This window comes from Gracilinanus agilis, chromosome 1, assembly GCF_016433145.1.
Source record: "Gracilinanus agilis isolate LMUSP501 chromosome 1, AgileGrace, whole genome shotgun sequence".
NCBI classification, from domain to species: domain Eukaryota; kingdom Metazoa; phylum Chordata; class Mammalia; order Didelphimorphia; family Didelphidae; genus Gracilinanus; species Gracilinanus agilis.
Genome location: NC_058130.1, coordinates 413,086,687 through 413,099,604, shown reverse-complemented (window position 1 = coordinate 413,099,604; position 12,918 = coordinate 413,086,687). Strand labels below are relative to the sequence as shown.

The window sequence follows — 12,918 nt, the reverse complement described above, 5'->3', positions numbered from 1 at the left end:
CTCCCCCCCATCCTGCATTACCACAGACAGTGAAAGGAGGTAGTGTTCACTTTGGGCTGCTGGACAGAGGGACAGGGCATGCAAAAAATTAGGAGATAAGGAAAGGGTGAACAGAGCAGCCCCCTCCAGCACACTGGGGCATGCATGCCACATCTTTGCTAACATGGTTCCAAGTGCTATGTACTTCCACAATGATCCTTCTGAGTGTTTTGAAAATGAACTAAATTATAAGACATTTAGTAATATTTACTTTAATGATACTTTATACTTTCAAATGAAGATGTGTATTTGTATTTTCGTGTCTATGCTCTTTCTTTTAAAGTAGTTGTTTGAATGTCTTGCCTTGTATTTAGATATAATACTAGGAATATTTAATTCAGTTGTCCAGAAACAGATGTAGCTACTGGGCTAAGAGAGCAGGGATGGGAAATATGGAGTTTATATCAAATCATTCAACTAATATATAATATGGAAGTTTTCTTAGAGTTAAAAATTACTGGTTATGGGAAATGGTTGTTGTTTACTATAACAATTGTTTGTTTTTAGGCTTTGACAAAGTTTTTGAAATGTGTCAACTGGGATCTTCCTCAGGAGGCCAAGCAGGCACTGGAACTACTGGGAAAATGGAAGCCAATGGATGTGGAAGATTCCTTGGAGTTATTATCTTCACATTTTACTAATCCAACAGTGAGGCGCTATGCTGTTGCCCGATTGCAACAAGCAGACGATGAGGTATAATTTGCTTCTCTTTTTTTGGGGGGACGGGGGTATACCTCCCTAGTTACTGAGCATGACCAGATTGGGGAAGGGAAGCTAGAAATAGGGTGAGTGGAGAGAAATAGGCAGAGAGGCAGCAGAGTCATAGAGAGTGATCTAGAGACAGAGAGGGGGTGAGAAGAGTAAAAAGATAGAGGAGGAGGGGAGAAAGAAAGAGAAGAGATGGGACAAAGAAAAAGAGAGGAGAGAGATTGAGCAGTGTGTGTGGGGCAGGGGAGGGGGTTACTATCAGAAGTAAATTAAAATATTCCTCCAAGGACTCTTCAGTGAAATGAAAATTTACTCCCTGAACTGTTACCTGACACAACAATTCCTCCCAGGATGTTTACCTGGCAGTACAACTTGTACTGTACTGTCTAGAAAAAGGAATTCTAATGAAAAATGGTTTAATGTAACACCAGCTAGGGAATAATTCAGGTCCCCTTGATCAGTCAGAATACAACAAGCCACATTTAATTGTAGCCTTGAAAAGCCTCCAGGGTCTTAAAGCACAGAGTCATGTGGCCATTCTGCCTACAACCCCCTCCTTTAATGCCCAGCTCTTAAAACTTACAGTAGCTCACCATTATGTATATGTGTAGGTTTCCTGAAAGTACTTCTAAATCCTTCTGGAAGGCAAAGACAGCAAATTTTATTATTGCTCTTTATGTAGATTACAAGGCTACTGAGGAGGACTGCCTCTTCTTCTGTTGACATAGGTCATTGAAATCCTTCAAATTCTAGTGGTTTCCAATAATGTTGACTTACTCAGCAGTTCTTCTCTCTTAATTTTTTCAATGCAGTATGTTCTTTTTTATTCATCCGTTCACTCATCCATCCATTTATTTATTTATTTGCTTGCCCACCCATTTATTTATTTATTTGTTCATTCATTCACTCATTTATTTATTTGTTTATTTGTTTACTTGCTCATTCACTCATTCATTCATTCATTCATTCATTTATTTATTTTTATTCATTCATTCATTCATTCATTCATTTATTTATTTGTTTGCTTATTTATTTTTGAAGTCCTTACCTTTCATCTTGGAGTCAATACTGTGTATTGGCTCCAAGGCAGAAGAGTGGTAAGGGTAGGAAATGGGGGTCAAGTGATTGCCCAGGGTCACATAGCTGGGAAGTGTCCGAGGCCAGATTTGAACCTATGACCTCCTGTCTCTAGGTCTGGCTCTCAATCCATTGAGCTACCCAGCTGCCCCCTCAATGTAGTATGTTCTTAAGGCAGCCTGTACTCAAGCCTAGCCAATGGTTCCTGCAAGCTTATTGGAGTATCTTGGATAGAGCAAAATGCTTTGACTGTGTAATATCCTTCAGATATCTTTTCTATAGGGAAATAGTCTTTAAGAGATTTAAGATGTTTTAGCCCGCTTGGGGAAACATGCCTTTTTTCTAACTAATGATAATTTTTTATTGACTAGCTTAGTTTAGTCCTAGAGAGGGGAGGCATAATAGTTCTCTTTTAGTATTTGAAGATCTATTATGTGGAAGAGGAATTAGCCTTCTTAATGTTTACTCCAGAAGACAGAAGTAGGAACAATAAGTGAAATGTTCAAAGAAGCAGATAGAGGCTTGCTGTAAGGAGACACTTCCCAATAATTTTAACTAGTAGACTATGCTGCCTCAGGAGGTAGCAGTTTCCTTCCTCCACCCATTCTAGAGGTCTTCAGGCAAAAAGCTTATTGAATGCTTTTTAAGGTGTTTTGTAGAGGAGATTATTTGTTAGATACAAATTGTACTGCATAGCCTCCTGAATGCCATAGAATTCAGAAATGCTTTGATTCCGTTTTCATCTGCTGGACCTATATATCATTGAATGGGTGGGATGGGGATAGAAGGAGCCTGGGAAGATGACAATGCCTCCTGTTTCTCTACTGTTGCCACAAATCCTTTCCTCTGATAATTCCTAATATGTCAGGACTTTTATAAAGATTTCTTCTGTAATCACTACTGTTCACTGAAGATAGATTCCCACCAAATTTTAGCAGTAAGATAAAGTTAAAGCCAAAAATAAAAATAACAACAACAATAACAACAGACTGAGCCCTCTAAATTTAGATTGAATAAAACTGGTATAACACATGATTGCAATACTTTCCTAAAATTCACGCAGAATCAAACAGAATTTTAGAGTTGTAAGGGACGTTGGTGGTTATAGAGGCCAGTCCTTACCCAGAAAAGGAATCTGTACTCTAACATATTAGATAAGTGATCATCCAGCCCCTGCTTGAAGATCTCCTGTGAGGGGGACCTCATTACTTTGTGAGGCAACTCATTCCATTATTGTTTTGCCAGGAAGTGTTTCCTGACATCCGTCAAAACCTTTTTGACTTTTTTCTCTTTCTCTGATCTGTCTTCCACCTGACACCTCTTCAGATACTTGAAAACAACTTTCTTGATCTGCCTGAGTCTTCTCTTTTCCACACTAAACTTCCCCACTTCTTTCAATGGATCCTTATATTGATAGGGACTCAAGGCTTCTTGGAATTCTGTTTCTGTCCTCTTTTAGTGTTCTTCCTAAAGTGTGGAATACAGAACTGAACATGTTACCCTAAATGTGGTTTGAGCCAAGTGAAACTTTCACCTCTTTATTCTTGGAAGCTGTCATTCTCTTAGTGCAATCCAAGGATACAGTAACTTTTAAGGCTACCACCTCACAGTATTGCCTCCCACCATACTTTCTGGTTCCAAAACACTAGGGTTTTTCAGGAAAAAAATGGTCAATACCTTTGTTGTATGCTTTATTTCCATCTAAGTTTATAGATTTGACCCTGGGGGGTAGCTAGGTGGTATACTGGATAAGGAACTAAACCTGGAGTTGAAAAGATCCAAGTTCAAATATGGCCTCAGACACTTAGCTCTGTGACCCTGGGCAAGTCAATTAACCCCTGTTTGCCTCAATTCTTCATGTAGAAAAATGGGGACAAACTGATGGAACAAAGAAATAACAAACCACTCCAATATCTTTGCTAAGAAAACCTCAGGTTTATGGGGACATGACTGAGCAACAGTAATTGACCCTAACATGTGATCATCTAATATTGGTTTTGAGATTGACCCTATTCCTTTTTTTTCCTTCTGAAGCCAGCATTTTTTTTTGACCCCTCTCAAATATTCCTAGAATCATTCTTTCCAGACATTATTAATCTTTTTTCACATAGAAAGTTCTACCTACTTCTCTGAGTTCAAGGGATGAAATGTACTTCACATTCTTCTGCTGAAGAAGTGTTCAGGGAAAACTCTTTATAAATTTATGATACCACAGGCACAGTATACATACACATAAAATATAATAACCTTATACAAGTTTCATTAACAGTCTGGAAAGGCTCATGATATTAAACACAGATAATTCATATTTATAGCATACTTTAGAATTTATAAGGCACTTTTCTCACAAAAGCCCTATAAGGCAATGAATAACAAGCATTTTTATCCTTATTCTGTAAAAGAAGGAGTTAAGAGACTTGTCTATAATCAGGTAGCAAAATACAAGTCTAGCTGTGACTGAAATCCTAGTCTTTTCAGTCCAAGACTGGTGTGGGGTTTTGTTTTGTTTTGCCATGGCACATTTTCTTGTTTTAGCCTTTTATGATCATTTTGAAGTATTTTTGGTCATCTCTTATATTGACTATCTGTTCCAGATTTATATCATCTACAGATTTGTTGTGAACACTTGTTTTATCTAAGATATCCGCATGTACTACTGCCTTACAGGCAATATTGATGTACCTGATTCATTCCTGAGGAATTTTTGTGATTATTACATATAGAAAATTTTAAAGCTATTCGAGGAAATTTTTGCCTAAATTACTTGATATTGATATCTAATGTTTTAATAAGCATGTACTTCATGCTTAAAGAAACAGAATTTTTCCAATTGGGCAATGTAATGGGAAAAATCTAAGTGTTCAGCTTTTATAATTAATATATTTTCACACAAGTGAAGGAAAGTATACTTTGAACAAAGATAGCCTATCAAATAGAATCTACAAATGAGATGAAAATAAAGGACTTAAATTGAGAAAGGTTGCTTTTGTGAATTATCCCTTTCCTGAAGAACTTAATAATGCAGTGGTTTTGAATTTTTGATAGGAATAAGTTTCATCTTTAGTCAGGAAAATATCAAATCATGTAGTTATCAGCTAAGTATATAGTACATTTAAAAGTAATATAGGCTAGCAATAAAGACAACATGAGGAGAGTAATAGTTGCCATTAAATATATTGATCAATTTAGTATTATGAGATGATCTTTTTACCTAGAAATGAAAATCATACACATTTATTGAGCATTGTAAACATTACAGGTATTAAAAGATATCAAGTTTTTTCTAAGTGTTAAAACTGCTTTTATCTTCTATTATAATTTTAAAACAAAACTAAAAATATGACATTAATGTCCTTTATTAAGCATGTGAGCTGGAGTATGATACATTCCTGTGCCTTTGAAAGACAAAATAGAAAGCTAGCTTTGAAATAGAGAAGAACCAGGATCATGTAGTAATCAAGAGGTAACAGATTCACAGCTTGATTGATGGCTTGGTACCTGTGAAATGTGCAATTAATTTAGAGTGAAGACTTGAGGCCTAGGTCCTTTGTGCAAAACCTAAGGAAGACCATAGATAAGAATTACAGTGAATAGAAAGTGAATATGTGGTGCGGTTTGCAATGTTCAGGGAAGATTTACCTCTATGAGATTGTAGAATCTTTGGAAAGATAATAACTAATACTTCAACAGAATTTTAAGGTTTGCAAAATCTTCTTAATAACAACTCTGTGACACTGAAATAATTTCTTAAATGTTAGTATATTCCCACCCACACTTTCTACATACCAGTGATTCTGAACTACTGACTGACAAGGATAAATCTCATTTCCCAGTGATAACTCCCTGCATCCTTACTCCCATGCCCTTAATCTAACCTCCTGGTTCCTCAGTGCTACTACCATTATGTCCCACTAAAGATCTGCTTGTCCTTTTTCACCGTACTTTATGAAACACCCTGTCTAATTACCAATATTCTTTCATTCAAAATGTTTTTTTCTTTTCTCACTCCCTTCCTTTTCTGGCACTCATTGAAGCCTGGGTCCCTTTTGACAACACAGTATCCCTGGATACCGATTTTGGTATTAGTTGCCTTTTTACCCATACCTTCTCCCCATAAACCCTTATTGGTTTATTTGGGGGAGCTGAAATATTCCTTGCTCCTCTATGCTAATTCTAGATTTCTCCCTCTGCCACTCACTTTTCAACTTCTCCTTTGAAGTACATTCAGTCTAAATTGATTACTCAGTGTAGATCCTGGTAACTTCTATGTATGGGAACCCCCTGGACATTCTCCCTGCTTTCTGAATCAATTTAGTGCCTGACACAGTCCTGCCCTCAGACTAGAGTCATAATATTAATGCTTCCTCAGATACTCTAAACTTCCTGGTTCCTCAGTCTGCTTAGTTTCCTTGACTTTCACCTTCATTCCACTTCAACTATATTCATAAATATACCCTTAACATCACTTACAACTGGCATGTCATGTACTTCAAAACTCTTGTATGTGATTATAAACTTTAATCTTGTCTCTTTTTAATACTCATACCCAGTTCTTTATCATCATTATAATTGCCCTTTGTTGTTTCCTACCCCAAAGTCCCTACTCTGTTACCCTCCTCTTTTCCTATCTAGATCAGTAGTTGGAACTAGTACAATTCTACAATGTCTTCTGCTTTTAAATCTCTATTCTATTGTCAGCCAAACTCCAACCCTAGATTACTCTCACAATTTGCTTTGTTTCTGTTCAGTTGCTTCTGAACAGAGCTGCAAAAAAATCATCAAACCATGTTGATTGGATCTACTCCCAATTTATGTTAATGTAATTTCAACTGGACCTATGTGCAGCAAGGCAATCTTGCTTAATTGATTCATTTTCTAGGCATCTTGGTGGTGCGGTGGATAGAGCCTGGAATCAAAAAGGCTCATCTTCCTATACTGAAATCTGACCTCAGACATTTATTAGCTGAGTGAGTTTTCCTGGGTAGACTTTGTCTCATCTCCTTATCTGTAAAATGAGTTGGAGAAGGAAATGACAAATCACACAAGGATCTTTGTCAAGAAAACCCCAAATAGGGTCACAAAGAGTCAGATGTGACTAAAATAATTTAACTATAATTGATTAATTATTCCACTCATCATTGCAAATATTCAAAGCTTTTTTATCCTTCCTCAAGCCTCTCACAGCATTCTGACTCTTCACTCTCAGCTAAGGATCTTGCCTCATACTTCCTTGAAAAAATTGACATGATTTAAGAGATTCCCCCTTTCCTTCTCATCTCATATCATTCAAACATCTTTTTCTTCTTCAGGCATATCTGTGCTGCAGTCAAATTCACTGTGCATCTTTGATTCCATTACTTCCTATCTTCTGCAGATTACTCTTTCTGTCATCCCTTACTTTCTCTTATATTCCAAGTCTCCTTGTCTATTGGACTCTTTTTCTGTTACCTTAATACACAACCATGACCCCCTTCCCCTTCTAAAAAATTACTTGATTAACTTTCATTCTCTTCTCAGCCTGCCCCTAATATACTTCTTAAGAAAGTTCCAGTTCTTCTCTCACTTTCTTCTCATCCTTCTATCATAAAACTTTTGACTTCTTCATTTAATGTAACTGCTTTCTCCAAAGTTATCATACTTGAAGAAATGGAGATATGGAAATACCTTTCTGCATTTTTTGACATTGTCATTCACTATCTTATGCTGGTGGATACTCTTTCCCCTGCAGATTTCATGACGCTTTTCTCTCTTGATTCTCCTCTTTCCTACCTCATTACTCTTTCTCAGTTTCCTTTTTTGGATAGTTGTTTAGGGCAAGCTCACAAAATCTGGGTGTCACCAAAGTCTCTATCCTGATTTTGGTGATATCAGTTTCCATCAGTTCTATTATTTCTAGGAAGATGGTTTTCACATCCTTTATATCTATCCTTAATCTCTCTCTTGAGCTAGTCCCTCATTTCCAACTTGTTTTTTGCTGGTTTTCCCAATAGGCATCTCAAACTCAAACTATTCAGAATAAAATTCATTATTGCCCTTCCACATACCTTCTCCTCTTTTTCCAGCTTTCTTCTTACTAATTAGGGCACTGATTTCTTCTCTATAATCCAGGCTTGCAAACCTGGTATTATCCTTGTCTTCTCATTCTCATGAATTCAAGTCTGTTGTCCAAGTGTGTCATTTATACTTCCTTCATATTATCTCTTCCATATGCCCCCTTCTCTATGCTCATACAGCCATTTTCCTATTACAGGCCCATATCACCTGTCTTCTAGAGTTGGGCAGTAACTTTCTAATAGTCTTTGTGTCTCAAGTCTCTCTCATTTCTAATCCATTCATTACTCAACTGTCAAAGTGATTATCCTTAAGCTCAGATTCAACATAATCATCCTCATTCCCCTCTTCCTCATTAACCCCCAGTGACTTCCTTTTGCCTCCAAGATCAAATATAAAGCTCTTTGGATGACATTTAAGGCTTTTACAACTTGGTCCCTTTTGACCTTTCCAACAATCTTCCACTTAACTTCCTTCCATGCACTGTTAAGATTTGGCTACTTTGGCCTAATTGCTGTAAATTGACACCCAGTACTCCATCTTCTGACTCTGCCTTTTGTATACTGCTTATCCCCCATGCCTAGAGTGCTCTGCTCTCATCTCTGCCTCTTAGTTTCCTTGGTCCTCTCTAAGACCTAATTTAAATCTCCCCTTTAATAAGAAGCCTTCCTGTCTCATACTTTAATAAAGCTTTCCATTTGCAGTTTCTGTATCTTATATGTATATAATTATTTACATATTGACTCTACTATTAAAATGTGAGTTCCTTGAGTTCAAGATCCATATGTTTCATTGGTTTTATATCCCTAATGTTTTGCAATCCTTATTACTTAAGAGGCACTTCATAAATGCTTGTTGACTATTAATATCCCCATTTACAGTTGAAAAACAAGCTCTGTGAAATTAAGTGATTTGCTTATAGTTAAGTTAGAAGTGACAGGATTCAAACCCAGAATTTCAATCCCAGAACTTTTCCTACTATACCACACTACCTTTTACATAAGTATTTGGGTAGAAATAAGGAGACTGAGATACATTGGGGAACTTGCCCAAAATCAGATTTCTTTGTACAATTGTCTTTCCACAATACCCCAGCTATAAAATCAAACCTGAAGACTACATTGGTAAAGTGCAGTTAGATTTAGAAGTTCTTAAAAACCAAAATTCAGTAGAAATTGAGGTAAGTGAGTTTTTTTTTAAAGAAAAGAATGGGTGAAAACAATTTTAAGATAAGTTTAGATAGGTACGCAGTGATGTTCAGAACTAGTTGAAATTATGAGGGATTTTATTGAGGTGAGCCTAGTTGGAATGGTGTTAAAGTAACTATGTGAGATGAATGTCTGGACTATGGTCCTTGTAGTGGGAATGTAGAGATGATGACAAATATAAGAGAACCAATTATTACCTGAATATTGAAGGTTTCTTTAATTTAAAAGTTTTTCAAAGTAAAATTGTTAAGCTGTCCTTAATGATTCATAGAAGAATATAGAGTTAATGTTGTGAAATACAGGAAACAAAACACACTTTAGACATTAAATTTACTAGTATTTTGTCATAGTCCTAGAGGGTTCATAATAAACAGTTGTATTATTGACTCTTTTCTGTCCTAATTGGCCCATTAATCATCAATAGCATTAGTTTTTTTGTTGCTGTTTTTAAAAATATTCTTTTTTGGCTTCTTAGGACTATTTCATTCAGACTCTTAGAAGGTGACAGGAAAAAATGCATTGCCTTAGCCATTATTGTTAAAATACACATTTTTCCTTGGGCTCTTGTCAACAATGTCTTATTTCTCCAAAAGTGGAATTTTGAGAACTTCTGATTTTATCTCCAGCCAGAAAAGGCAGTGAGCGATAAATCCCTTGAGTTGTTAAGGCTGTTGTTGCATTTTGTATTAAGAAGGTAATACAGTGTGAAAAGAAACAAGATTATCTAACTGTGTCTTGAAACTAATATCCATTCCAGATTTCTTAATTTGGTAATTAACATAGTTTTCTCTCTTTTTCACAGAATTTAAAATTTAAAATTTGAAATTCACTTAGGAGTGAAATCATCATGTCTTTTGTTAAAATATCTTTATTTTTTCTCAAGTCTTTTGTTAAAATATCTTTATTTTTCTTTCTCCTTATTTCTTAGGATTTGTTGATGTACTTGTTGCAGCTGGTTCAGGCCCTCAAGTATGAAAACTTTGATGACATAAAGAATGGATTAGAACCTATTAAGAAAGAAAGTCAAGGATCTGTGTCTGAGAGCGTATCAAGTTCTGGAACAAATCCTGCAGAAATAGATAGGTATGGATTACCAGGAACAAAATTACATTTTAGAACTGATCACATTTCATTGTGACACTTTATTTGTTTGTTTTTCCCCTGTCTTTTCCATCAAATATGTCTAATCTATGTTTTGTGTTTGAAGTTATTAGCAGTACATATTATGCATAAGCCCTCAGAGGACTAATTACTGAAGCTGGAGAGGCATTGTTGTTAATAGAAGAAAAATGGAAAATATACATTATATTTGTGTAATTTCATTATGATTTTGTGTTGCTAAGTGGATTGAGAGTCAGGCCCAGAGATAGGAGGACCTGGGTTCAAATCTGGCCTCAGACACTTCCTAGCTTTGTGACCCTGGACAACCCCCAGAGTCTAGCCCTAACCCCCATTGCCTAGCCCTTATACAGTATTGATTCTAGGATGCAAGGAAAGGGTTTAAAAAAAAAAAAAGATTTTGTGTTTATTGTTGGCAGGTAGACAGGAGAATTCCATTTCTCTTCTCTTCATTTAAGGTTCCTATCTCATAAGAGATCACATTTTGGGGTACTTTATGAATTCGTACAATAATTGAATTTTTAAACTCAAAGGGACTTAGAGCTCAACTAAGCCATCATTTTCATTTTATTAATTTAAAAATAAACTGGCTGCCAGGAAGTAAACTGATATCTTGCTCGGCATATTGCCCACATAAATAGTGGCTGAGAGGTCTCTTAACTGCTATTCCAGTGTTCTTTTTTCTCTACTACCAACTTTTGATTATATTCTTATCAGTAGAATGTAAGGTTCTTGAGGGAAAGTTTTTTTGTTTTGTTTTGTTTTTTGGCTTTGAATCCCCAGTGTTTGGCATATAGCAGGTACTTAATATTTCTTTAATTGTATATTTTACATTTTTTTTTCATAGTTTTAGTATCTCCTGTGTTTGGATTAAAAGAAGACTGGGGAAATCTGGGGAATGTTAATTTTTTCACATTTTTGAGGAAGTAAGAGCTGTTAGATACCTCAGAGATTTATTTACATATGTCTTTTTTCTGACCTTAAGAATTTCACATCTAGTCATATTCCTCCTCATAATATTGTATTAGGCTCATAATATATGATGTATATGTAATTATATTTACAATATAAAATATAATTATATTTTGCCTCATAATATATATTATGTAAATGTTGTGAAGAAGAAAAGAATTTCTAATCATATATGATTGATTTTTAGTTCCACTAAAACAATTACTCCTTTAGATAAAATTTGTTATATGCCAAATAATCTAGCAGAACAATAATTTATATCTTCAGTTCATGCTTTTTCTTATTGTTTTTAGTTCCCAAATCATAAGCAGTCCTCTTCCTCCAGTGTCTTCTCCTCCTCCTGCATCAAAAACAAAAGAGTCTGCAGATGGTGAAAATTTGGAGGTGAGCTAAGAGATTTTATAGCTTCTTGTATTAGGATATTTAAGAGGTTTTTAACAGATGTACATTTTAATGTTGGTCCTTACAACACTGCCTTTGATTAATAAACTAAATATTACAAGTTCATTAAATAACTCATTTTATGATGCATGTTTATGACTTTTCCCATCAGCATAAATTTCCAAAAAGATCTCAATGTAAGGCATTTTACTAGAGCTTTGAGCATATAAATGGATTCATAATCAATGTACAAATGAAACAGCTGTAAATATTTTATTCAGAAAATCCAGGATATTTAGAATAAGGTATTCATAAACATCACTTTTTTTTAATTGTCAGTGCCCTGTGATTACATTATAGAGAACTATGACTTTGGTATTATAGTAACTACAAGAAATGACAACTTTGCATAGCTCACACAAAATATTGAACCAGGACCTATTAAATATCTACCCTTATTTTTGTAGACTCTTTATTTCATTAAATATATATTAAGTACCTACTGTGTTCAAAAAATTATGCTGGATATGCAAAGGTGAAAATCAATATAATAAACTATTTTTTTATTGGATCCTAATTTTTTTCAACAGTTGCCATTTTCAGTAGTATTGGGCATACACATTTGGAAGCTTCTTAACACTGTAGGATCTCTTCCAAAGTGACATGAGAACTGATTGGTGTGTATCTGTTTCCTTACTACCTCTAGACTGAGATCAATCTGGAACACATGGTTTTTGAATAATAATGGTAGTAGTGATGATAACAAATATAGATTATCAATATGAACAACTTAATTTATCCCATTACTCTTATATCTTTAGTCCCATACCCATTGCTAAGGCAAGGAATTAGACAAGGAAGGAATAGTTTTTACTACATTGCTAGAGTTGTGTCAAAGATGGATTCTTGGCCTTCTTAGTTAGAACTTGGGCGCCTTTGAAAAAGTATCTATAATGATGGTTAGGTTATATTGGATTATTACTCTTATATATTATTTCTGAAATGGATTTTTTGGGATTACTTAAAAAACCACTTGAAGGGAAGTATTCATTAAGCCCCAAATCTTGCTGTGTCTTGCTGTTTTTAAGACCAAAAAAAAAAAAAGATTTGTTGTTAACTTTATTCTAAGTGAAAATGACACATTATTCATCCTTTACTTCCATGATAATACTCTCTCCTGGTTTTCCTTCTACCTCTTATCATTCCTTTTGTAGTACAGAGAGGGGGACATAACAGTTTTACAGGCTTTGGCTGAGTTTTTTTTTATTTTTTTTTTATTTTTTTTTTTATTTTTTTTTTAACATTTATTAATATTCATTTTTAACATGGTTACATGATTCATGCTCCTCCTTTCCCCTTCCAC

General features: G+C 35.0%; 1 protein-coding gene across 1 annotated transcript in view; it reads left to right on the top strand.

The window, feature by feature from the left end:
- Nucleotides 1-12,918, top strand: part of PIK3C3 (phosphatidylinositol 3-kinase catalytic subunit type 3) — a 201,814-nt gene that overhangs the window by 42,568 nt on the left and 146,328 nt on the right. Inside the window, exons 10-12 of the mRNA XM_044681686.1 lie at nucleotides 547-732; nucleotides 10,012-10,166; nucleotides 11,468-11,558. Of these exons, the coding sequence (XP_044537621.1) occupies nucleotides 547-732; nucleotides 10,012-10,166; nucleotides 11,468-11,558 (432 nt within the window). The remainder of the gene's footprint in view (nucleotides 1-546; nucleotides 733-10,011; nucleotides 10,167-11,467; nucleotides 11,559-12,918) is intronic.